The 27838-nt window shown below is 31.6% G+C and overlaps 1 protein-coding gene across 3 annotated transcripts; it reads right to left on the reverse strand.

Annotated features, from left to right (window-relative positions):
* Positions 1–476: 476 nt before the first annotated feature.
* LOC139512850 (late secretory pathway protein AVL9 homolog) lies at positions 477–27838 on the reverse strand. 3 transcript variants are annotated; one of them, XM_071300778.1, is made up of 16 exons: positions 27662–27837; positions 24378–24498; positions 22869–22954; positions 20470–20541; positions 18001–18157; positions 16261–16340; positions 15345–15414; positions 11295–12571; positions 10169–10303; positions 9278–9416; positions 7994–8074; positions 7383–7497; positions 5972–6025; positions 4537–4604; positions 2448–3766; positions 477–2381 (listed from the first exon to the last, which is right to left on the reverse strand). In XM_071300778.1, exons 1-15 carry the CDS (start codon positions 27740–27742, stop codon positions 3669–3671), a joined length of 2634 nt encoding a protein of 877 aa, XP_071156879.1. In that variant the 5' UTR covers positions 27743–27837; the 3' UTR covers positions 477–2381; positions 2448–3668. The 3 variants fall into 3 exon arrangements, with proteins under 3 accessions (XP_071156879.1, XP_071156881.1, XP_071156880.1); XM_071300780.1 differs by having other exon boundaries at positions 17969–18157; positions 27662–27825; XM_071300779.1 differs by lacking the exons at positions 477–2381; positions 2448–3766; positions 4537–4604 and adding an exon at positions 5346–5645 and having other exon boundaries at positions 5912–6025; positions 27662–27838.

Genomic DNA, 27838 nt, shown 5'->3' on the forward strand with positions numbered 1-27838 from the left:
AAATTGTTGCTTATTCCCTTTCAACCAAAAAACGATATCTTGCATTTTTGTTTTGTAAATAAATTATTTTCAAAATCGTCCTTAGCAGCTACAAGAAGCTTTATCGAATATGAATAAAGGAATGTTTCTAATAAAATATCAAATTGGTCTTTGTTGTTTCAGTGAAGATGAACAGAATATTTACCCTGTTTAAATCGGAAATGAATTTAAGGTTTCCATTACAAAGTTTTGTTAACATTTTCAGGAACAAACTACTATTTAAAAGTTCCTTCTATGTCAGAATGCGGTTTGAAATTTAGGGAACAATGATGAAAACAAAAGCTGACATGTTAGTTGGTCATCAGATTCAACTTTAAATGTATCCACTACATTCCATTCTTGTAAATCTTGATACTGGGTTAGACATAATCTAACATTTCCTTGCTTCCCTTTTGGTAATTGACAAAGGAAAGACACAAGTCATAAAATATATTAAAGAAGTTTCAATGGTTTATTTGTAGATTTGCAAAGATAATTAAATAATAATGAATACTCAACTTGATAACAAGACAAGACAAATTGATAACAAGACAAGACAAACATAAATATGTCCACATAACATCAGTTCAAAACTTCATATTGCACACATTTTGATTAAAAAATCAATATACATTTCTCTTTAAGGAAAGTTCCACATTATTTCACACTTCTTTCAATTTTTTCTAGATTACAATATACCAAACCCAATAAATACAGGTATAACATTTCAACTATTAAATTTAAATATGTAAAGTGTTCCAATATGATACATAATTTGAAAAGGTACTGATTCACATTTTTGTAGGACATCATAGACTTTGCATTGCTATTTACTTAATATTTCTTTTTTCCATTACATTTTTTTTCTATCTGGATAAAAGAAAGTATCTGAACAGCATCAGATAAGGATTAACAAAAATATTATGCAAGTTGAAATACTTTCTGATATGTTAAAAGACATTTTCCTGTACTATTAGTATAAAGTGCAAATACAACATTAATTATTTTTCAGCAACATTTTCACACAGCAGTTTTTAACTCCTTAACAACTCTCTCTTTATATATAAAAAGAATAAGAAATATTTGACATGGCCTTACAGCTGTTTACTAAATACTAAACAGCATAATAACAGGAAAAAAGTACCATTAATTTAGATCATTTCAATCAGAGAATCATTATTTTCCAGCATGCAGTATTGTCACACAAGAAGAAAGTATTTACATCAAGTCTAGAAAGATATGTAAAAAATTTCAGGTTTGGCATGAATATTATCATTATGTTTACTGTTACTGTCTTATTATATTAATGATTTTCATTAAAAACAAATAAAAGTTATTAGGTGGACATCAACCAATTTTGCTCATTTTCTATTTGTGAAGGGCATATCTTCCCAATTAAAAAAGCTTCAAACACTGATACCAATTATTTTGTTCTCCCTGTACAAAAATTGAACAAAATGACACAGAGAGTGTTTGTAAGTTCTCTACTGGGATAAGGCATGCAAGGAATGGGTTTACAATGTTTCAGACTTGAATTATTTGTAAGAGTATCATTTAAGTTATTTGTTATCACAGTGACAGATTTTCATTGATAGACTTTAAAAGTCCCTAAATAAATAGAACTAAAATTTCATCTAAAGCCAAATCTCTTAAAATCATCACAGCTATTGTTTACAATAATTCTAAGTTTAATTAAACTATTGACACCATATGATCTCAAATTTCTGGCAGTTTCAAACATCAAACATGATTTGCAACTAAACATCCTTTCCTATTCACAAACCAACTGTTTATAAAAATAAATAAAATACAAAACTTATTTCATACACTAATTTTAAGTACATATAACTGAACACTGCATATTTTTATACATAAGCTCCCACAAGTCCATACAATAAACTGTTCTGTTTCTCAAACTCTATGCCATCTCATAAGTTATTGTCTTGTAAAGTCTTGGTCTTTTTTCAGTTTTAGGTTTTCTTTTCATTTGTTTCTATTATAGGTTTCTTTTGTTTGATAATTGTTCTTGTTTTCTTTTTAATTTATACACAGTCAGGTCATACATTAGTAACTTAGTTTCATTATCTTGACACACTATAGGATTAAATTTTGTATTTACACCAGACACATGTTTTGTCTACAAAAGACTAATCAGTGATGCTCGACTCCAAAAAAAGTTATCATTGTTCAATTTATCAAAAAATTGCTCATGGATAAAAATTAATCAATAAAGGGTACAAATTCTACAATCATCAAAATGGAATTTAACTGATATAGGGAATTTCTAAGCATAGTTTGAGAATTTAAATTAACTTTAGATGTGTAAATCCAAAGTCTATGATATGTTGTCATCAGTACTTGACCTACAAGTTATCAGTACTTGACCTACAAGTTATCAGTACTTGACCTACAAGTTATCAGTACTTGACCTACAAGTTATCAGTAATTTTAATTCTTTATTGGTTGTTTCTTAAGTTCTTAACACGACATAACTAAACTGATTTCAGTGCATATTTACCCTAAATTGGAGCTTTGATTTTTTTATTGACATATTTGTATAAGTAATGTGTACCGTGGGGACACAGATGATGCCCCCACTTGCATACAACATTATAAAGGGACATAACTAAAGAACAATAAAAGTGACACCACCCCAATTTATACTTGAATTGAGTTTTGTGGTAATAAATATTGTGTATAGGTTGCATTATATTTGGTTGGGGCAAACTTAAATTACAGTTTTTTTTTCAATTTTTCAATTTATAAAGGGGCATTACTTGTTAATGGTTAAAGTGACACTACCCAAATTCATCTTGATCTGTTTTTTGTGGTAATAATGCTTCATAAAATTTGGTTGAGGCAACTTAAGTTAGGGAACTGATTGTAAATATTTTGCATTTTTTTCATTTATAAAGGACATTACTCGAGAATGGTTAAAGTGACCACACCAAAATTAAAAATTGATCTGTATATTGTGGAGATAAACATTGTGTATAAGTTTGATAACATTTGGTTGAGGCAAGCTAAAGTCAGAAAACAGTAACCAATTTTGGGACATACGGACGTAGGTACATACTGACCGAAAAGGGTAAAACTTATTTCCCCTCCGCCTCAGCAAGGGCATAAAAATACTACATGATTATATATCAATGTTTACTTGAAATATTTTTAATTATTCCTAAAACATAATTTAAAATAAATTGGAACCATATATTCTAGATTTCCCAAAGCAAATCAAATTTAAGATTTATTACAACTGTAGTTTGTAATTCATAAAGCATTTCCTGCATTGTGTGCAAAATCCCATTAACAATGTATTTACAAATAACAAATATGGAACAGGAAAATATAAAAAAAAAATGTTTTTTTGTAAACTTTGTAATATGGAAATCTGAGAAACAGAAAAAATTGTTTGAATGACTTCAACTGAGATACCTCTATAGACATGATAATATAAATTAGCTTGTTATGGAATGTACAATGATATTTATACAAAAACAGTTTGTCACCCCGTAATTCCCCATGATTTGAATTCAGTTCAATTATGCTTAAATCTAACTTTTCTAAATTTAATATCACATTTTTCACAACTTTAAATGTTGAGATTTTCATGTAAGCTATATGAGGGTTTAACAATAATAGTATACACGCTATGATTCTGGTTCTGATTTCTCTTCCTTCTTCCAATCTGTAGTCAAGTTACTGAACCATGAACTCACAGCTGATTTAGCTGTCGTTATGGCACCACCTATCAAAATAAAGTAAAGATATATTACACTTTCTATGTTAAAAACAGCTGATTTGTTCAAATAATTGCACAATGGTCGAAATAAAGAACAGGTTTATTGATGTAGCTTAATTCATTGTAACCTCTGCTGTAATAAATTGTAAATACACCAATATTTTTACATTGAATTCTTCAATGAATAGGCACGAAACTGTGCCTAGACATTTACAACCTGATATATAACAGCACATTAAATCTTTTCAGTGGCGGATCCAGAAATTTTCATAAGTGGGGGCCCACTGACTGACCTAAGAGGGGGCCTGCTCCAGTCACGCTTCAATGATTCCCTTTATAAGCAATTTCTTCCCAAAAAGGGAGCCCCCCCCCCCTCAATCCGCCTCTGCTTTTGTCCCAGGTTTCTACTATTCATGAAAACAATACAGGCAGAAGAAACTCAATAATAATTTATAATGGAATACTGCTTCCATGCTATACAGGAGTTTACATCAATTCATAATTTACAGTCTTCATTGGCATGTGGTTTGGTTCAACATCATAATAAAGATCACTACAATCTATTAATGATATAGGACATAGTTATTTTTTTCCTTATAAAAAGATGGCAAGGTGCACATGATCTACTAGAGTATGAATTACTTTGACAGAAAAGGGGTTTACACCAATCCGGTGTCCATGCACAATTAACATCATTCATTTATACAAAAATGAAATACAAAATGTAGAACTAATAAGTTTGCCTCTACTTCATTTATCAAAATATATCAACTTACCAACAAATTTTCCTGTCTGTGTTACAGCAGCATTAATTTTCTTACCCCTCTCTGTACTTTGCATGGAACTATCAAAGAAAAAAACCCTTATAGATTAAGCTAAATAAATTGGTGACACTTGCATATCAGAAATCTTGATTCAGCGCTGGTTCAACGAAGTTCATGGCCTGGGACTCTCTTATGTCCAAAAAGTTTGGTTTTTTTTGTGCATTAGTATTCAACTCTTCACTGCCCCTTAAAACTTAATTTTAAATCAGCCCAGTTTCAAATTCTGGATCCATTCTGCTTTTGTACTTATATGTTTATTTAAGAAGTGTACTAAGCTAGATGTATTCTATGCATCAAAATACATGTATATGAGAAAATGTGCTAATACTCAGTGGTTTCATTTGTTGATGTGGTTCATTAATGTTTCTCATTTTTTTATATAGATTAGATCGTTGGTTTTCTCCTTTGAATGGTACTACTGGTACAATAGTCATTTTAGGGGCCTTTATAGCTTGCTGTTCAGTGTGAGCCAAGGCTCTGTGCTGAAGACTGTACTTTGACCTATTCATGCTACAAGTTTACACAAAATTATCAGTAAAACATAAAATGTAGATGTAATCAAATAAAATACACATGGACTATTAATATCTGTAAAATTATTATAGTCTACACCAAAAAGCAGACAAAAAGGAAAAAAATATTCTTTTTCTTTGAGCATTTTAAGAACAGAGCTGCATTTGTTTAATCTCTCCAAATTTGATGAACCTGATATGGACTATTTACAAGTTTATGTCACGAAAATTTTTATTTGAATCCTATTCTTTTTTTTCGTTCATTTAACAATAAAGGTGAGTTGTATACATCTTCTTTATGTAAGAATTTAATCATTTTTACCATATTTTTTTTCATTAGTTTAAACAAATAAAAAGCCATGAAATGTTATTCCTCAAATTTTTTAACTAACCTGATGATTGTCAAATTTGCTATACATCAACTTATTTTATGGCTTATTTTCTTGAGGAACAATAAATTATCATGAAATTGAACATAAAATATATAAATTTCAGGGTTACACAAACTATTAATAAACTTTGTGATGGACCTTTTATCTACACAAACATCTTGGGCCATAAAAAAGAATAGGTTTGTTTGCCCAAACGCTACCTTCCCAGAAAAAAGCTGCCTACTCAAATTCTTTTATTGTCCTGATTTGAGGAAGGTTTTTTTAATCAGATAGGCATCATGGGCATGAAGACTAATAAACACCCGATACTTCAATTTTTCTTTTTGAAAAAAGAAAAGAAAATGCCTACCTACCTACCCACTGTCTCAACCTTTGTCATGTTTGTGTAGGGTTTGGGCAAACCTAAATATTTTTAATTGTGGCCTTGGGAATTGGAACACTTATGTATATCATATATGTAATACATTTTGTTTCATAACTTACTGTGCCAGTCTGACTTTGATATCACTGACTCCTAGGTTACCATGGCAAGGATGTCTATAAATATAAATAATATTTTCTCCTTTTATTTTGTTTATTTGATGCATATAACTAGTCATCTCATCATAATCAAGTGGGATTAGGTGTTAAATCTAGTAATTATTCAGAGCACATGTATTGGTTATCAGTCAAGGAACTGTAAATGGACTATTTGGTCAAATTTTGCCTATAATTTTCATATTTGTCAACCTCTATTGTAAGTCAAAAATGCTTTTTTACAGCTGAAAGTTACAGATTTGAATTTTATGCTATAATTAAAGAGATAATTAATGAAATAACAAACAAAAAAAACTTTTGGAAGTTGTCAAAACAATATTTATAGCAGAAAATTAAGTTCAAATTTATCTTTTACTGTATTTCAAAGGAGAACTAGCTATATAGAATACGGGTGAAAACAGGTCTGATACTGAAATCTAGGATCGGTTCTTTAAAATATTATACAAGCTCAAATTTTATGGAATAAGAATCCAGCAAAATTACCATTAACAAGAATGTGTCCCCAGTACACGGATGCCCACTCCCACTATCATTTTCTATGTTCATTGGACCGTGAAATTGGGGTCAGAACTCTAATTTGGCATTAAAATTAGAAAGACCATATCATAAGGAACATGTATACTAAGTTTCAGGTTGATTGGACTTCAACTTCATCAAAAACTACCTCAACCAAAAACTTTAACCTGAAGTGGGACAGACAAACGAACAGACTAACGGATGAACGGACTGACGAACGGATGCACAAACCAGAAAACATAATGCCCCTCTACTATTGTAGGTGGGGCATAAAAATAGATATACTTAACCTTTTAAGGGTTAATCTGAATTATCTCTGAATGACGTTAGATCTGTCTCTGAATAACCTTCTGATGTCATCAACACTAATAACTTTTTAATTATGACATTTAATGTTCAAACCTCTGAGCAATAATTTGAGGGAACTTGTATAGTTTTAAGTGATGGAAGACAACAAATTGCTTATGTATGTATGTTTATTCCATTCTCTAAATCCAGTTTATAGATTTATTTTAAAAATAAAGATTGTTGCCAGATTAATTTCAGTTTTAATGATTTAAAATAATCCTAGGGTATATTTGATTCTTTTTTATTTACACCAGTCAAAGTTGTTTCCTGGTGATAAATAGCAACGAAATAAGCTTAACACTGTAAGCCAGAAAATGTTGGGCTTTTTTTCACTTTTTTTCTAAAACTGGACACTACACAAAGTGTATTACTGCAAGGAAAAAAGGTCATCAATAGTGTTCAAGTTTGGTATAATATCTTTTCATTTTACATATATCCAATGGCCACTATCAAAAATATTCCTTTTAAACTTTTAAGACCATATAAAACTAACCCTAATGGAATCCCACTCATTCCTGGATGAGTGTCACCAGACCAAACTCTGTAGCACTGAGTTGTCTTAAAGGATTGAAGAAATGGAAGTCCAAAATCCTCATGTAATTTCACATCTAAAATGAGAAGGCTTCTGTTAACTTTTTATAATTTGAAAAATAAAATAAAATGTTACCCATTAGTACACAGCTATCAAGCCTGCTAATTTTTTCCAAAAAAAAATTATATGTGTCAGGTGTATAAATACAAAACTGAGGTATTATAGCTTGTCAAATAATTAAATGGAAATTATTCTTTTTTGAAATTGCTGGATACCCTTTCTGACCTAAACAAAATTTGTGATCTAAAAAAAATGTCAATGTGAGATTCCATTCTCACAAAAAAATCATAATAAGCCCAAATTTGTGACAAAGTATTTATGATATCTTAATGATACTGTAGACAGAAAGCTATCAATTGAAATAAAGTAGAAAATTGAAGGAACTATATGTTTTTATTACACTGGGAAATCAAAGTAATAAAGAAATTCATTGCAGCCAATGTAATAAACTAATTTGCCATTTAATTGTAACCAGCTGTAGATAAAGAGAAATATGTTAACATAAGACTGACCATCCTGTTTACAGGTAACCAATAAAGACTGTAGATAGACTTTAAACTGTGCTCTTAACCATTCATCTCCACCTTCCCAGCCTGAAAATAAAACAGGGTCAACAATTATTAAATCTCCCACCTTTTTCAACTGAACAAATAAAATGTTACCAAAATGGTGTCATCATACGTCAACTGTCAAAAATTTCATGAACTCACCACTAATTTTCGCAGCAAAATAAATATCACATACAAAATTAATTTATTGCAGTAGACAATAGCAGACCATGATTTACTACTACACACATGTATATAAATACACCCATATTAAACTAAACCTTAAAAGAACCATTCACTTTACCAAGCAACAGGAGTACAAAATGGAGTGGAGGGATACAAAACTACTGCAGCTGCAGCAAAACAATATATAGCAGGCATAGGAATTCAAGTCCCAAGCAATCCACATACCATTCTCTTTTCATGGAGTTTTGACCACTGAATGAGTAGAAGCATCTTTCATTTGCATTTTAAAATAAATCAAACATTTCATTGTATTGCATTCTTCAAGTTTAGATATCTAGGAAATTTTATAAATTGACTTATCTCCCTTTATCAATAACTGGGGAAAACCCAAAAAGTTGCATGCAGCATATATACCTCATTCCTAATTAGAAATATTGGAAAACAAGAGTGGATGTCTAACAGATATATACACCAAGCCCTCACACAGCTGATGATCAAATATAAACTCATTTTGTCCAATGGTACATGAGAAAAGGGTGACTTCAAATTTTTTGATAGAAAGGATTGACAGGGTGAATGCCATATAGCCATGTTCTAGAAAGGGGATATAATATCAATATAATACTTTCTGAAACTTGATAAAAATGGTTTTCTTGACTAGTGTGGTTATACATACACACACAACAAACATCTTTTTATAAATTAAATAGTTTTCATCATAAATAAATTGCTAGACATTTGAAAAATCTAAAGAATGTTCACCTCACTCTATGTTTGATGTACTCACAAAACAAAGATAGAGAAAATAGCTGACTGATATAAAATAACTAGTCAATGTCTATTGTGAATTCACAAATTATTGCATGCATCTATTATTGCAATTTTTAAAGAAAGGACAAAAAGTGTAATTATTGCGATTTGAAAAAAACTACATACAGATGTTTCGGTTAGCAGAATGTGAGTTCTTAACATTGCGATCGCCACACACTATTTCCAGTACTAGCACCCTTAAAATAATTTCTGAATTTACAGTAAGTATATTTAGTCCAAATTAACAATTACCTGTTGTTTCAAAAAGAGAATCTTCACTGTCACCAACCACAGCCTTAACAAGTATATCAGCAAATCTGAGATCAGCAGTCGTTAGGTTTAACAGTTTCTGTAACTCTTTGTCATGGAACTCGATTTTCTCTTCAGATACCTGAATTAAAAACAAAGATAAACACACTGTGTTCTAATCAAGGATCAAATTTTTGGTTATTAGTTTCTATTGACTCTATCTGTTTCAAAAATAATGTGCACAACAGGTCTGAAAAGGTCCCACTATAAAGGTGATTCTGAACACAGGTAGTCTGTTTGTCAGTTCTCATAATTGACCCTGTAATTTCTATTAGAGATCCCTTTTACAGTGGCTTCCTTCCTTAGGAGGGACATCAATTGTTACTGACAATGAAGTGCTAGCTGAAAGAGCACATTTATCTGTGCATAATTTGTAGAACCTTCAAGTTTTTCACACCTTTAAGTTTAAATTACATTTTATTAACTAAATACTTTTAATACACAAATTCAAAGTTATCATGGTTATTTTTCACTAAAAACACCAATATTTCACTTTCAACATTATGCATTGTATGGGCAAAAGACAATTTTGTCCTGTATACATGGTATAGAACAAGTCTATGATTGACAAAGGGAAGTTATTTGTTTGAAAAGTTTGTAATATGGCAAAAATATTTAAGAAATTCTTATCATTTCCATGAATACTAACTTTCAAGTTGATATGACCACAACTTTCTTGGAAACTCCCTCAACCTTATATGGGATTGAGGAAAAGAATAAACAGAATAAGAACTAGCTAAAGATAAATTAAGAGGGACACACAGACCATAAAATATAACCCCACCTTTTATACATGTTATAGTAGGCACATAAAAACTAGTCTAGACACCTTACCTCCACCACAGCATCTGTTAGGTGGCGCTTCTGTCTAAACAAGATGTTTGTAGCACCAATCACAAATCCTCTTATATTAACATCATTAAGTAGGTCATAATACTGCAGAGACAAATATGGATGGCATATATAACCCTGAAAACAGAAGAAAAACATATACATAGTAATGTCAAGACATTTAGCATAGCAAATTAAATCTCTTTATCCATTTTGAACTTAATAGACTTGTTAACTAGTCATTGGTTGTATAATAACTTATAATTGTTTAAATATTGTAATTTCAACTCTGGTGGATAGCTATAGTCACTATTTTTATAAGATCATTTAACATGTTTAAAGATATAAAACTATATTATAGTCTATATAATTCCACTTCATCTGGAGAATTCCTTTATAATAGTTGCATCATCTAGGACAAGATTTATAATTTACGATAAATGACTGTTTTCATATTTTACCCACCAATTATCATAGCTTATAAATGTAATACAAAAAGCCCTGACATACAGTGCTCAAGTCCCCTTAACACAGTTAACTTGAAAAAAAAAGCCCAAAACCTTTAAATTCATGAAATGTGCAAAATTTTTACTTCTTTTAAAGGATATCATTTCTAAAATATATGATGAAGACTTAATCTTTCAATCAGTTTAATTGAGGTCTGCAGCTGGCATGTCAGTAACTGATAGTAGACCTAAATGTTATGTACAAAGAATGTTATCATTGATATTTTGCTCCTGTTTTTTCTGCCTTTAAACTAATTTTAACAGTAAGAATGGCAGTATACTTGTTTATTTTACATTGGCTAGAGGTAAAGGGGATGCCACATCTTTGCACCTGTCCCAAGTGCGTAATCTATGGCCATTGTTAATCAAGTACACATTTGGTTAAGGGGCCCGTTGAAGCTAACCACCAGTTGAGCAATTATCTTCCTGTGTTGAAGACACATTGGTGGCCTTTTGCTGTTTTCTGTTCTTTGGTCGGTTTGTTTTCTATTTGACACAATCCCCATTTCCATTCTCAATTCTATAAACATGATAAAGGACAATTTATTTCCAACCTATGTGCACATACTTCCATTTTCTGATATATTTTTTGTTAGTATTGAAAGAAACACAACAAAACTCACCTTGGTAAATATAATCAATGGAAATCCACAATCATCCTGCTGCAGTTTTGGAATATTTGGTACTTTGACTTTCAAATCTTGCATCGGTATCATTTTATTATTGTTAGCCTTTCTGTTCCGGATTTTCTCCTTAACATTAAAGCCACCAAAAGCAGTACTTAACTTATTTTTAAGAGCAGCTGCTTTTTTGCCAGGACTGTCTTTTTCCTCAGCTTTAGAATTGTTTTCAGTGAGAGGTATATCTGTAAATGAAACATCTTCCTTTTTCTCAACATCTCCATCCAGTAATTGACTAGTTTTTGTAAATGGGTTTTCTATTGGTTGACTTAAGCGTTCATCAGCTTCTGACTTTTTTTCAGCCAATGAATTAGCTGCTTTTAATTGTTCTGAATGATCTCCACTAGAGTCTAGGTTAGGATCTATAGTAAGGAGAAGTGAATCTTCCTCCCAAGAGAAACAATCCTCCCGGTCTATTTTCTGTATACTCTCTGGTGAGTCAATATCCTCTATACTATTACTTCTTTTTAAATCTTCTAAATTCAATGATAATTCTAAATTCGAAGATTTTTCATTTTCATCATACTCTTCACATTTTTCAGCATATTCCTCAATATTTACCACAGAACTGTTATTTTTAATTATCTCCCCTGTTTGAACAGCTTCAATCTGAGTAATTGACTTCATATTCATAAACGGGTCAGACTGAATAGAATCTGCACTAGTTGGAGTTTTTGGCTGTTTTTCTTTATCACCTTTAGTAGATTTTTGTGGTGTTTGTGTGTTTGCTGTCAACTTTGTCTCAACAAAATTATGTTCACCAATTAATATACCATTGCAAAATCTAATAGGACTTGATCCACTTATATCTGGTTTAGCTATATCAGCGTTGTCTATATTATCACAATTATTTAAATCACTAGATTGAGTAGCTGATTTCTCAGCCTCAGTATCACAGCTTTCTTTGTCCTCTGCTTCAACCCTAACATAATCACTACCTACAGTAGAACCTTCTGAATCTTTGTCTACTTCACACTCTCTATCAATAGTCAGAGGTTGAGGTTCCACACTTAAACTTCTGTTCAGTTCAGCTTTATCACTGGTCTGTTTGTTTAAACTGCTGTCAGAACTTGTTTTAAGAACAGGTTTTTCATCATGGTAGTGAACCTCTAGATATTCATCACTTTCAGTACTGCCATACATTGCTGGGTGTAAGGTTGGTGATAGTAACCTCTCACCTCCACATGTAGCAGCCTCCTCTAAACCGTACTCAATCATACCTAAAAGAAACACATTAAATTATTTATAGACATGTACAAGAGGCAAGTCTTTCACAAATGTTACTTGTTTTTTTGTATATGCCTCACTTAGACTATCATTTTTCTTAAGAAGTGAACCACGAAAAATTTAAGTTGGCATATTATTCCAAATATTTCATAAGGAACATGCATACTAAGTTAAAAAAGGTTATCTTAACACAACTTCATTCATAGTATACAACCTTAAGGGGGCTCGAGGGTATACACCTTATTTTTTTAAATATATGATTTCGCTATTTTTTTTCTATAAATGAACTTTATCATATACTTTAGGAACAAGTGATTTTTGCAACATTTTGAAAGTATCACCTACAGTCAGTGGTGTCAAGGTGTAATACCACCAAATCATGGTACGTCACATCCGGTTGTATACGAAAGTGGCCTAAAAAATATTCCCTTGAATTTGACAGTTGTAGTCATAAACATGTATGTTGGGTGTCTGAAAGCATCATTCTTTTTTTATTTGATGGTCTTATAAAATATTTTGGAACCTTAAGGTTACATAGTTATCAAAGCAGGTAACCAGTAAATAACAGTGTAAAAATTGGGTTGTTTACTTCCGGTGATGGTAACTTTCTTATATGCAATTAAATGTAGCGTGAAATTTTCACTGTAGCACTGGAAAGGGTTAAACTTTATACATGCAAAGTATTACTTTGGTTGAAATAAAGGTAAATACTGTACAATTTTTTTAAAAGTGCCAATTTAACAAAGACTAATAGGGAAAAATCAATGGTGGTATTACACCTCAACTAAACAACCAGCAAACTCTACATTTAACAAAATAAAATGTATGTAGACAAAAATATAACCCTTTTTATATCCTTGTATATAAGTAAATGAAATGCTTCTGGAAATTTAAATGGATTTCACGTGGAAACAAAATTTGAAACGTGATTACCTCCCCTGTCAATGGATTTTAAAGGAAATTATTTGAAATACAACTTTTTAGATTCTCTTAAAGATAAAAAAATCTTAACACATTAAATAAAAAGATAAATAATATGCCTCAAATTGAAATGCTGTGAGGTTTTGATAAAATTTGTAACTTTATAAAAGTGTATGCAAATATTGTAACCTTTGGAAAAATAAAAAGTCGAATATATCTATATAATTATCTCAACAAAAAGGCAGAGTACAACTTTCAAGATCCCAACATAAAATGTATACGCATGCTTCATTGAAAGAAAATATTTGTATTTCGAGCCTCCTTAACAAAAACTTTCAACTGGGAAAGTATTGATTTCATACAATCATATTTCCAAGTTCAGTGAACCATGAATGGGGATGTAAATGCAATTTGGCATCAAATCTACAAATTTTACATCATAATGTACCATTAGCTATAAGTTTAACACTGTAATAAGATTCTCTGATATTGTTTTTATCGATATAAATATTTATTTTGTTGTCAATAAATTAAACCACAACTGAATATTATTGCTATAGACCAATGAACATTCATTGTCCTACATTTTGTTGATACATGTACCTATATTTGAATTTGCACAAGATCATGCTTTATCTGACTGGTTATGATGTCTTTACAATTAATCTATTGAATGTGATCTATTCAAATACTTAGATACATGATTTTTTTATTATTGGTTATTGGCTTTGAACTAGCTTCCAGTAACAATGAGTACTCTAAAAAGGTACTTTGTGTCTTATTGTTTTTGTGTTTTGAATCAATCTCATCAACTAAGTAGGTTTTAATTGAGATTTACATATTGTACTAATGTCGTACTGCTACACCACTGTTCCAGATTAGGTGTATGGTTTGTCTCCTGCCCAATTCTTTAGACCAGATCAGGTCATTCTAATGCAACAAAGTTTGTAACATTCATTTTGATTGGATAACGTCACTTTCTTACATGGCATCAATTGACAATTGATGCTATGGGACGTACGCGCAAGCCCAGACGGCATATGACAGATTTTAAATACATGTTTTAACGTTGTTTTCTGTCAGTTTCATTAGAATGGAGATAACAATATTGTATTTTAAGCTCAGACGGCATCAATTTGGGATTTGATGGTCGCAAATACTCGTTTACTGTCTCTGTTTACTGTCTCCGCTAACGCATCGCCAGTAAACTTAATCTGCGACCATCAAATCCCCAATTGATGCTGTCGGAGCTTAAAATACAATACAGTTATCTCCTAATTGCTTTTCTTGTTTGCATTGTTTTACATTGATAATGTCAGCTTGCTATGTGGTATATAGGTTTTGCTCATTGCTAAAGGATGTGTAGTGACCTATGGTTGCCAAGGTTTATGTCATTTGGTCACTGTTAAACGGACAGATGCAGAGACCAGAAACATAATGCCATTCTTCTGTTGTAGCAAAGAACATATGGTATAGGGGGTTATTTTCGAGGGGTGTAAAATTTAGCTTATTTTCACGGATAGAAGAAAAATCACCAAAATAAATTCCGCCAAATTAAAAGTGTACATGCAATGATATTGATAAAAGTTTGAATCAGCCAAAATATTTCGTCTACATAATTCAATGAAAATTGGGTAAATTTACACCTGCGAAATAACCCCCTTTACAGGATAAGGAGTTTAACCACAAAGTTTAAGTTTTCCATTGTTTAGGTCAAAGGTAAGGTACATACAATTAAGGAAAAAGGTGAAAAAGTATGCTTTAATATAATATAGTTCCTTTTTTACTAGGATTGGGGTATATAATATTTCCTATTGTTTTAACTAATTTTTAGATAATGCTTACCTGGAAATAATGATAAAACTGATAACAACGAATTACACAACCTTTCAACAGGTGTACCAGAAAATAATACCTGTAAAAATAGGAATAAATGTTAACAGGTAACAAAATCGTAACACAACCATTGAACAGCTACCAAATTATAATACTTGTAACGTTTACAGGTAATATAATACTTGTAACATTAACAGGTAATTTAATACTTGTAACGTTAACAGGTAATATAATACTTGTAACGTTAACAGGTAATAAAACATTACAAAACCTTCAACAGGTGTACAAGAAAATTTTACCTATAAAACAAAAGAATAAATGTAAAACAGGTAACAAATCATTACAGAACTTGTGTATGGGAGTACCTGATAACAACACAACTTTCTATAACAAACATTATTGTTTCATTAACAAAACTGAAACCAGAAACCACCTCACTCCCTTTTATGTAAGTCATTGTCAGTTGGGAATTGTAAAATGGTTCTTTTTTGTGTTTTTTAGAGATATATTTTGATTCGCTAGTTTTAACACATTAAAAGATTATTAAAACCATCTGATTAAAACATCACCTTGTTTTCCTCCACATATTTCAATTTGTAGCACAAGTATACTGAGTGGAATGAACTACTTACTAGTTAATGTTTTTCTGACACCATTATTCATATAATAGAATAGATTTTTTTCAATTTTTTTATTGTGTAATTTAATCCTGTCATGTGTGTTTCCATGTACTTGTGAGTAATTGTTACTGTTTTTTGTATATTCTTTTGATTTTTTTAAATCTAGTTACCTATGAGGTCAGTGGTATTTCTAGATATAGAAGTTTGAACCTTGACATTCCAAGAATGATAGTGACTATATTGGATCAAAGTTTAAGTTTAAAGTTATAAAAGTGGTTTCTGAAATGTTATAAAACACAACATACCCGTCTTTCCAATAGTATTAGTTTAAACAGTACCACAATCTTGTGTTTGAATTCAACCACAACATCTCTCACAGACATTCCTATAAAATAATATTGGTAATTACGTTATGTAATTATTCTGCTTTCTTATTCTGAGTCCACATCTTCTTATATCTATCACACAGTAAACACAAGAAATAGAAATATAATGTCAACTAGACTTAAGAGTGCAAATCCTGAAATGTGTGGCTTGCCTTACTGATCATGGTTGATTTTATATTGAAAGTCTTTAAGATCACATAAAAATCAATATGGATGATCTTCTCCTCATAGTATGTTACTATATAATATCTATCAATGTAAGGTTGCTATACATTTATATTTGATTAAGCATCTGGAAATAAAAATTGCTAATGGTTTGACTGATAGAGGAGGGTTAAACTATAAGCTCCCACTACTTCACACAATGTAGTTTGAGATATAAGTCTTATTCTAATATGACGTGCTTCTTTCGCTTTGTAAACAACACCGTGATAAAATTCTCCATATATCTATACTTAGCGCAGACTCAGAGATATACATAATAATGGCTGTTACAATATGCTTCCCACGTAAATCCACATGTATTGGAACCTATTTGTAAACCATTTGCCGATTTTATTTTATTTTTAAATTGCAGTTAAAAAAGACAAAATAACTTATTCTAATTCGGATGCATAATAAAAAGAAGTAATGCACAAGAGCTTGGAGAAATCAACAAAATAAAAATAAAATAAAATTCTGTGAAAGTCTTTTAATGTTTTTGACGCATTTAAGTCATTTCAAAACATGACGTCATACAAATGAAAACGCTACAGTTGAACATTTTCTGAAAAGAGAACCATCGAAATTCGTATAATATTGTATTAGAATTGATTTGTAAGGTAGGTTTTGTTTTATTTTCTATTCTATTGTATTTTTCGCATATTTACTGATTTCAGCAAGTCAACATAGTTACAAAATGTCAACTTTAGATTTGACGGTAGCTTACGAGAAAAACATGTAAATTAAAAATGGCAAATGTTGGGTTTGTGAATTTAAAGAATTAAACAGATGTTTTTTTCTAGCGGTTATTCACTAAACAATCTATGCAAGCTACAGATTTTATGAATATTTGAGCTTTATTGAACCAGGAGTAAAAAAAGAACAGCCACACACACAGCTTACCTACCATCGCTTCAGATTTTTAATGACCGTATTTGTCCTATTAGAATCGAAATAATTCATGGAAGCCATAGATTGTTGGAAATTTACACATGGCCTGGGCAGTGATATTCGTTAATTTTATCCCTCGCTAACGCTCAGGATAAAATTTGAATATCACGGCCCAGGCCATGTGTAAATTTCCAACAATCTATGGCTTCCATGAATTATTTCTTAAATATAAGTTCATAGGAGTTGGCTATTTTGATTGATATGGTTTGTTGTACTGTGCAGTATTCATGGTAGTTCTATCTTTATGTTTTTACCATATCTTTAATTCAGGTGCTTTCCCTGTTTTATTACACATTGACTAGCACTTCTAAATGAATATTATCAGATTCTAGAGTAGCAATAAAATTTCCAAATGAAAAATAAATATTCCTGTTTTCATATTTTCTTAAATGTAGAGTATGGTTTTCAAATTTTTCTGATTTAAGAAATCTCCTGTAAAGCTGTCAGTAATGAATTTGTGTCTCTTATTTCTTACCTAAACACATATGTGATCCTTCTTTCTCTTACCTAAACACATATGTGATCCTTCTTTCAAGCTGTCACTTAATGAGGCAGTAAGATTTTTGTAGGTTTCCTCTAACAACTGCACTTTACTGAAATCTTTTTCGTCAAAGTATGCATGTGTAATAAGTTCTAGTTTGGTTTGTATCAATCCAAAAAGAGGCTAAAAATAAATATAATTCATTACAAAATAAGCAAAACATTTCAGTATAGAAATCTGTTAAATCACCTAATTATCCTTACATATCTTTTCACAAGTGAAAGCAAACTATTGAAATCTCAATTTCTAAAGACCAAATCCATAATCTAATGCTTAGTACTGTGGAGTCATTATTTTTCATTGGGTTCCAATTTTCGTGGATTTCGTGAGTACAGGTGAATGTTCAACGAAATACAAATTTTACACAGACTTTTATGCAGACATTAGCAAAACCATGAAAGTGTAAGTTTTTCTCAATCCAAGAAAATTGGTACCCACAAAAAAAAAAAAGAATCCACAATATTTGAGCTTTAAATAAATTTGACTCATGTACATGTCTTACCATGGCCGTTTCCTTTATGTATGTTTTTATCCTTTTTTTTTCCATTATGAAAATTCAATGACAAGAGATGTATGTTTCAGCATGTTCAGGTTTTATTTACTTTTACTTTAAAAAAAAAAAAAAAAAAAAAGTAAATAAGAATCCTGGACCTTAGTTTTTACATGCAATTGATTAGAATAATGCATACCTGATGAAGATGATTTCCAAAACTATGATCAATTGGACTTTAATAAAGCACTTACATTGTTATAATGTTAAGGAAGGAAATGATTGAATATAACAATTTGTTTAGAATATAACTTATATTTAGGAGAAGGTTTACAGAATCTTAATATACAATTCATACAAAGAATTCCATTAGCAGGAAACCAGTCTGTCCAACCAGAGAATTGAGTTCTTCACTTAAAAGTGCAGTTACTAGGACAATGAGTATTACAACATTTTATTCCTATCTGTAAACAGGAAGTGGCTTCACAGGAAAGGTAAGAATTGCATACACATTTAAATTGAACAATATCATGCTGCAGGCCAAATATAAAAAAATTCCCATTCATAAAAGCAAGGGAATTCAGACTGAGTTATGTAGTTACTATGTCTGCTATAACTACAAGCTTTGCAGGTAAAAATTGTTTCATACAAGTCTTTATAACTCAATATAAGGCCAATTAAAATAAATTGATAGATTTTCATCCCCGCCCTCCCCTCTGAAATCGTCCAGCCCCGATTTTTTTTATTTCCGGATTTGGTTCGTTTCTGTTTCCAGAAAACTTCGTTACATTCAAAACTTCCTGTTTCAAATTTCGGTTATCAAATTTCTTCGAATGTTTAACAAAATGATTAAGTCAACATATTCTGCTGCTCTAAGATGACAACAACGTCTACTGAGAACAGATATTGATTAAGAGAAGGGCATGAAATATTTGGGTTAAGAATAATATGCTGTGTCCAAGAACGCATATCGCGGTATGTCACAAATTTCTGTGATTAGAAAACGTTTTTTTTTGTAATTAAACCATGATGACTTTGTGTCAGACAACTTGAACTTTGAATAATATCAAAAGCGCAAGAATTGTGAAACACATTGGTACAAAAACATGACAGTTAAAGAAATTGACACCAGCAAATACATACAAGATTTAAGACGGCATATTGAAATCAAAAGTCGGCATACATACACATTGTATAACTTATAGCAGCCCTTAGAGTTACCCATGGCTGTCGTTTTTTGTTGACAAACAGCAATCAGCCTCTGTCCAACCATCAATAAACTTCTTTCTGGTTGTGGTCATGTTTTACATTGTAATTTTATTTGCATTTTATACAAGAATCTTAAAAGCACCAATCCTATTATTTTCATTAATGTTCGAGTTTTCTCTGTACTCTGTGCTCATAATACTTGTGTTGCATACAAATGAATTTCTGCATTCTATGGTCATTACAAACCATCGTTTAGAAAGCAAAATAAATATGATGTACGTTGTCCGATTGAAGAGATCTTTTCACCACATGCATGTTGTTGCTAATTACTTAGAATAGGTTCCTAAAGCGGCAATTACATGAAGAACAGTGGTTGCCAATCAGGGACGTTAATTTAAGAATTTGAAAAATTATGTAGGATTCCTTATCATGCTTATGCATGTATGAAGAACACATCACAAAACGGTTTTGTATGAAATAAAAAATAAAATCCTCACACCTGCCCCATTTTTTTTCAAAAATCTGGATGAAAATCTACTAATTAAATTTAGTTGGCCTAACCAAATATGGTCAAATCAGAATTAAACAAAAATAAAATACAGGTTAAAAATATCAAAGCAAAAAATAGAAATTTGGTTAAATCTTCAAAACAAGTCTGTCCTGTACATTTGCCAGTCAACATTTTTGTAATTTATATCAAAAACACACACTTTTAAAATGTGTACTGCACACTTACCAGTTTACTGAGAACACACACACTCTTCTGAACTGAACTTCTTGTCACATCAGATGATTTATTAACAAGATCCTACAAATAAATTAGTGAAACTTTTTGAAGGTGAGACTAGGCATATTGATTATTCATTGTTTTTTTATTTATCATATATCAATGTTATGAAAAACATTTTTTGAAGTTCACAAAAAAAGTAAAGAAAGTATCTAAACCCCCTGCATTTGTGAGCACCTGTCCTTACTCAAGAAGCTGTTGTTAAGTGGTTGTCATTTGTTTATCTGGTTTATAAGAGTTTCTCTATATTTTTATATAGATTAGACTGTTGGCTTTCCTTTTTGAATGGTTTAACACTAGTAGTCGTTATTTTGGGCCCTTTATATCTTGCTGTTTGGATGTGAGCCAAGACTCAGTGTTGAAAGCCCTTCTTTGACTTATGATGATTTACTTTTATTAAAATTTAGCAAATTGTTACTTGGATGGAAGTTGTCTCATTGGCACTCATACAACATTTATTTTTATCTACTTTATATCATATATGACCTATTTTCACCAAAAATTATAATCAAAATTAAAAGTCTTCTCTTTAAGCTGATCTTTGATAGTTCAATCTGGCTCATTCATAATTTTTTTACCCACTTCTAAGAAAAGACATTGTTAACTCACATAACTGTTTTACCCACTTCTAAGAAGAGACATTGTTAACACACATAACTGTTTTACCCACTTCTAAGAAGAGACATTGTTAACACACATAACTGTTTTACCCACTTCTAAGAAGAGACATTGTTAACATACATAACTGTTTTACCCACTTCTAAGAAGAGACATTGTTAACATACATAACTGTTTTACCCACTTCTAAGAAGAGACATTGTTAGCATACATAACTGTTTTACCCACTTCTAAGAAGAGACATTGTTAACATACATAACTGTTTTACCCACTTCTAAGAAGAGACATTGTTAACATACATAACTGTTTTACCCACTTCTAAGAAGAGACATTGTTAACATATACATAACTGTTTTACCCACTTCTAAGAAGAGACATTGTTAACATACATAACTGTTTTACCCACTTCTAAGAAGAGACATTGTTAACACACATAACTGTTTTACCCACTTCTAAGAAGAGACATTGTTAACACACATAACTGTTTTACCCACTTCTAAGAAGAGACATTGCTAACACACATAACTGTTTTACCCACTTCTAAGAGAGACATTGTTAACACACATAACTGTTTTACCCACTTCTAAGAAGAGACATTGTTAACACACATAACTGTTTTACCCACTTCTAAGAAGAGACATTGTTAACACACATAACTGTTTTACCCACTTCTAAGAAGAGACATTGTTAACACACATAACTGTTTTACCCACTTCTAAGAAGAGACATTGTTAACATACATAACTGTTTTACCCACTTCTAAGAAGAGACATTGTTAACATACATAACTGTTTTACCCACTTCTAAGAAGAGACATTGTTAACATATACATAACTGTTTTACCCACTTCTAAGAAGAGACATTGTTAACATACATAACTGTTTTACCCACTTCTAAGAAGAGACATTGTTAACACACATAACTGTTTTACCCACTTCTAAGAAGAGACATTGTTAACACACATAACTGTTTTACCCACTTCTAAGAAGAGACATTGCTAACACACATAACTGTTTTACCCACTTCTAAGAGAGACATTGTTAACACACATAACTGTTTTACCCACTTCTAAGAAGAGACATTGTTAACACACATAACTGTTTTACTCACTTCTAAGAAGAGACATTGTTAACATACATAACTGTTTTACCCACTTCTAAGAAGAGACATTGTTAACATACATAACTGTCTTACCCACTTCTAAGAAGAGACATTGTTAACATACATAACTGTCTTACCCACTTCTAAGAAGAGACATTGTTAACATACATAACTGTCTTACCCACTTCTAAGAAGAGACATTGTTAACATACATAACTGTTTTACCCACTTCTAAGAAGAGACATTGTTAACATACATAACTGTTTTACCCACTTCTAAGAAGAGACATTGTTAACACACATAACTGTTTTACCCACTTCTAAGAAGAGACATTGTTAACACACATAACTGTTTTACCCACTTCTAAGAAGAGACATTGTTAACATACATAACTGTCTTACCCACTTCTAAGAAGAGACATTGTTAACATACATAACTGTTTTACCCACTTCTAAGAAGAGACATTGTTAACATACATAACTGTTTTACCCACTTCTAAGAAGAGACATTGTTAACACACATAACTGTTTTACCCACTTCTAAGAAGAGACATTGTTAACACACATAACTGTTTTACCCACTTCTAAGAAGAGACATTGTTAACATACATAACTGTACCAATAGAATACCTTAGTATCAATCTGTCTGTAACAAGCCACTCCATAAACTGTCTTATGTTTTTCTTGTCTTGAAGGCAGATGGAAGAATATAGTGTCTAAAATACAAATAAAAATAGCTAATTGTGATTATTTAAAATATTATCTAACTTCTACATGTTCTATGATTATGTTTATATGTGAACAACTTTTCTTATAATGCCTAATCTTCAGTTTGGTTTTTTTTCACTTTTTTCAAAGTTTTAACTTCTTTAAAAACTGCAACACTTTAGTATTTTCATGCATGTATTAAAAGACTGATGACCACTTTTATGAAGGCAAGGTTCAAAGTAGGTTTCAACTTATAGAATTTCACCATATTGATTTTTATCAAGTGTAAATTTATACTGGTAAAAGGTAACCCAATTTTGAATGCTTTATTTTCATAGATTTCACTCTTCTGATACAAGTGACATGATTTTAACCGACATTGTTAAAATGTGTAATATGCAGACTCATTCTTAAAAGTCATAACTATCAGGGCTTTCCATTGAAATGGAAGTAGAAGGCTGAATTAAAATTATAGGCGGCTATAACATGCGTTCGGCGAAGCCGGACGCCCACCAAGCTGTAAGCTTGGTGCCTTACGGCAGGGGGTCTGGGGGCCGCTTAAGGCCCCCAGAAGCTCTGGCATAAATAGAGTAAACTGTTCAATAAGTCGGATACATAAATCATTTGGAAATGTTATTTATTTGAGGTCGAGTCGACAATATTCTACTTTCGTTTTTGACCTTGATTCTCTGAACACCACGTGGGCTTTGAAAAATGAACTTCAAAAGATACTGTTTTCCAGATTCTGAACAATATGATCTACTACACTTTCTTTAATTTGACTAATATTATTCCATAACATAAGATTGTCATCCTATCTGATTGTCTTCACGTTTTAAAAGCCAAAAAAAGCCAACGAGTTAATGACCATCGGAACGTCTCTATTGTTATCGTTCAATGACCACCGGAACGTCTCTCTTGTTATCTTTGAAAAGAAACGATGCATTCTGACTTTAAATAGACAACCAATCAGTGACCTGAATTCATGTGAACTATATGTAGCCCAAGGTAAACATTGACTTGTCATCCTTGTTTATCGTGACCGCGACTTTGCAACAATATACGTCTCTCGGCTGCCTGTAAACATTTGAAAAAGATATTTTTTTCTTTTTGAATTTATATTTTTGGCAGTGAAGTAGCCGGCACTTGAAGCCACCGTAAGCGGCGGATTTCCGCCGGCTACCGGCTTCAATGGAAAGCCCTGAACTATACTATCTCATTGACTGCATTATAAGTCAGCCTACAGGTTTGTCTGTGGATGAACACTTTATATTGACTTTTTTTCTCAGGGTTTCTACCAGTTTTAATTTCAAGATAAAAAATAAATAAACATGTATGAACAGTTTTAATCAATCGAATTCAATTAAGTGTACATCTGATAATTCTACTACATGTAGTTGAAATCTTGTATTAACACAAGAGTGACCTAACCTTTAGTGTAATTGTGGGCTCCATCTGGTATCCCAAGGGAAGGTAAATGTTTCCATTCTTCTGGTACCTGATTACTGTCAACTGGGTTCCCTTCTATAAGAGGAGGATACGAAAACTCTACCTACAATATAAAAAGTCCAAATTATAATAAATTTAAAATAAACAGTTAACAGTGCATATACAAAACAAGAGGCTGTCACAACGACAGCAAACCGGATTTATTAACATTTATTTGTGTCCTGGTTATATCACAAGAACCATTACTGATGAATGGTGAAAGAGAAAATCGTCAATATCAAATTTGACCTCCATTTTGTCATCATTATCAACATATTAAAATTTGAAAAGCTTAGATTGAATGGTTCATGAGTAAATGCAACAACCTGAATGGAAACGCCATTTTACGATCTTTCAAGAACCATAACTCCTGAACGGTAAAAGTCAAAATCGTCATTATTGAACTTGACCTCTATTTTGTCATCAGTAACAACATATTAAAATTTCAAAAGCTTTGGTTGAATGGTTCATGAGAAAATGCACGGACACGACGGGAAAAACCATTTTTTAATCTTTCAAGAACCATAACTCCTGAACGGTAAAAGTCAAAATCGTCATTATTGAACTTGACCTCCATTTTGTCATCAGTAACAGCATATTAAAATTTCGGAAGCTTTGGTAGAACAGTTCATGCATAAATGCACGGACACGACTGGAATCTCCATTTTTCAATCTTTCAAGAACCATAACTCCTGAACGGTAAAAGTCAAATTCGTCATTATTGAACTTGACCTCCATTCTTTTATTAGTAACAACATATTAAAATTTAGTAAGTTTTGGTAGAACAGTTCATGCGTAAATGCACGGACAACTCCATTTTTCAATCTTTCAAGAACCATAACTCCTGAACGGTAAAAGTCAAAATCGCCATTATTGAACTTGACCTTCGTATAGTTGTCAGTAATAACATTTTAAAATTTTAAAAGCTTTGGTTGAACGGTTCATGAGTTAATGCATGGACAACATTTGATTGCCGCCCGCCCGCCCGCCCGACCGCCCGCCGTACATCCCCAAATCAATAACCGACATTTTTGTCACAAAAATCCGGTTAATAAACATATTAGAATTTATTGTGTATTTTAGTCCAGACACCATCTAATTAACTATAGCTATCAAAAAAACAAGGATAGAAGAGAAACAGCAACAGACATAATTCTTCCTTTTAAAAATTTTTAAATGATATCTGTCGAATCCATTACAACCAGTCCCATTTATGGTAAGGTTTTAATTCACGCTGATTTTAGGCCTGCAAACTTAACCTACATATATATTTCTACTCTTGAATTAAGTTTTTTCCAGCTGAATTTAGGCCTACCAAATACAAATGTAGCCCTACTCTGTTATGAAATGTAGATTAATCCCATGATATTAGGCCAACCTACAAATGACCTACACATCCCACCAAAAGTAGTTTTATCTCATTGAATAAAGGCCTTCAAGATCACCCAACCTATAAACAAAAATAAAATAAATCCCACTGAATTTAAGTCTACTAACTTCACCCACTTTTTAAAAGAACATTGTAGTTTAATCCTGATAATAAATGTCTGCCATTTTAGTTTGTCAGAATTGCTGATTTTAATTCCATTCAGAATCAAATATGTTGTAAATTATACTTCTTTTTATTAATGAGGTGACTTGGCAAGACTTTTTTCATTAGAATTAAATTTCTTTACATACAATGTACAAAATGTATGTGACTAAATGAATCAGGATATGGCTCTTTTACATATAAAATTTTATAACATGGATACATTTGACAAGTTGGCAGGATATAACCTTTTTTACGCTAAAGAGGTGAATTTAAAGTCCAAAATTGTATCTATACAGACATGACAGAGAACGTTTTAACATGTTAATAGAAGAGAAGACTTTTTGTGGTGTCCGACACTGCATATAGTTTTCACGAATCCGGGGCTGATTCACGCTCGCGCCTAGTCTTGTGCACACCCTTCACCTTCGTGCCCAATTTTTAATTGGTTTTGTGTTTAATGATTTGGTAATCAAGTTTTGGCAAGTGTATTCCTTTAAGTATAATTTGTTGTCATTATCTCAAAATAAATTGAGACATTTTTTTTGTGTTGCATAAATCTTAATCATGTTTTGGATTGTGTATCGTTAAAAAAATAATAATAATCAGTTTCTAAATAAAGTGAGATTCTGTCAAGTGTTCTCGTTTTATTTTTTGTTGTGTCGAATAACTCTTCATTTTTGGTTAGTGACAGTGTTTTGCTACAACTTTATTTCATTGTTTCAAAATAAAGTGAGATTCTGACTGGTTTTTATTCAAGCTGTCACAGTAAAAACAATTATTTTTTTATTTAAGTTTCATTTAAAATCTTCAATTTTTTAATCATATGGGGACTTCGTCCCCAATAACAGTAGAAAATTCAATAAAAAAAAAAATTCGGGAAAATTTCCCGAATTTTTCATTGTACTAATGAACTCAAAATCTTTCAATTTTTTTTATGTCATGTTTTGAAATCCCGGACCTGCGCAGAAATGTACAATATACTTCCTTTTTCCGGTCTCGTTTGTATGAAACTTTGAGTAAAATATATATTTATCAGTCTAGTATAAAATAGGAAGGAACGCGCAATACTTATTTCATTTTTAATAATTCCTTGATATGAAAAAAACGTTACCTAATGATAGCGTTTCTTGTTTTCATTGCATATGACGTCATAATTTAAATAACGTCACAACTAAAATCCCTAACAACAGAACCAAAATCGGAAACGTTACTGTATTTCCGTGTCTTTTTTTTGACAAATAATTGAGTTACAAAAAAATAATTCATACAGACTTCGTCCCCATTTACAGGTAATGCCTGCCTCATATTACAAAGCATAATATATGCAGTATTTACATCAAAGGAATTTAAACAACAATGATGATTTTCTAATTATTAACTAGAATTTGCTTTAAAATTGGGTGGGAACATGTAGGGTGCGAATGAGCGAGCTGCAAACGTGTAGGTGCGAACGTGTATTGGGCGCAAATGGACCCGATACCAGTTTTCAAGGGACCTCATACATTCAACTATTGAATTATGTTCCTTACCTGGACAAAGAAAAAGTCATCAGGAATTTACAGTTTTTCATAAGTGGGGCGAGTTGGAAGGGAGTGGGACGAGTTGTCTTGCTTTTATTTCTGTTTCAAAAAAAATTAAACAACAACGCCTTCCATTCTCACGGTTAACATTAACCTACAAAAAGTAGAAATACCTGACAACCCTTTTTGTGGTGAAATCCAATAACCACGACATGTAAGACGGGCGATTCGGTCGTGAATGTTTGGTCACCCATTTGAAATAAGTAATTTTCTGCCTAATGCATTTCTAAGCCTGAATTTGGACAGTGTCCACTAACCCACTTCCGGTTGTTGATCCACCCGACATTCTT

The sequence above is a fragment of the Mytilus edulis genome, chromosome 2 (assembly GCF_963676685.1).
Source record: "Mytilus edulis chromosome 2, xbMytEdul2.2, whole genome shotgun sequence".
Lineage (NCBI taxonomy): Eukaryota > Metazoa > Mollusca > Bivalvia > Mytilida > Mytilidae > Mytilus > Mytilus edulis.

Excerpts from the sequence above, each read along its gene's own strand:
- LOC139512850 (XM_071300778.1), bottom strand. The coding sequence starts at position 27,742 with ATGGGTGACCAAACATTCACGACCGAATCGCCCGTCTTACATGTCGTG. Across the intron at positions 7,498-7,993 it reads GGTTACCTGTAAACAGGATG|ATGTGAAATTACATGAGGAT; the intron begins GTCAGTCTTATG and ends TTCTCATTTTAG. Across the intron at positions 6,026-7,382 it reads ATGAGTGGGATTCCATTAGG|ACATCCTTGCCATGGTAACC; the intron begins GTTAGTTTTATA and ends TTATATTTATAG.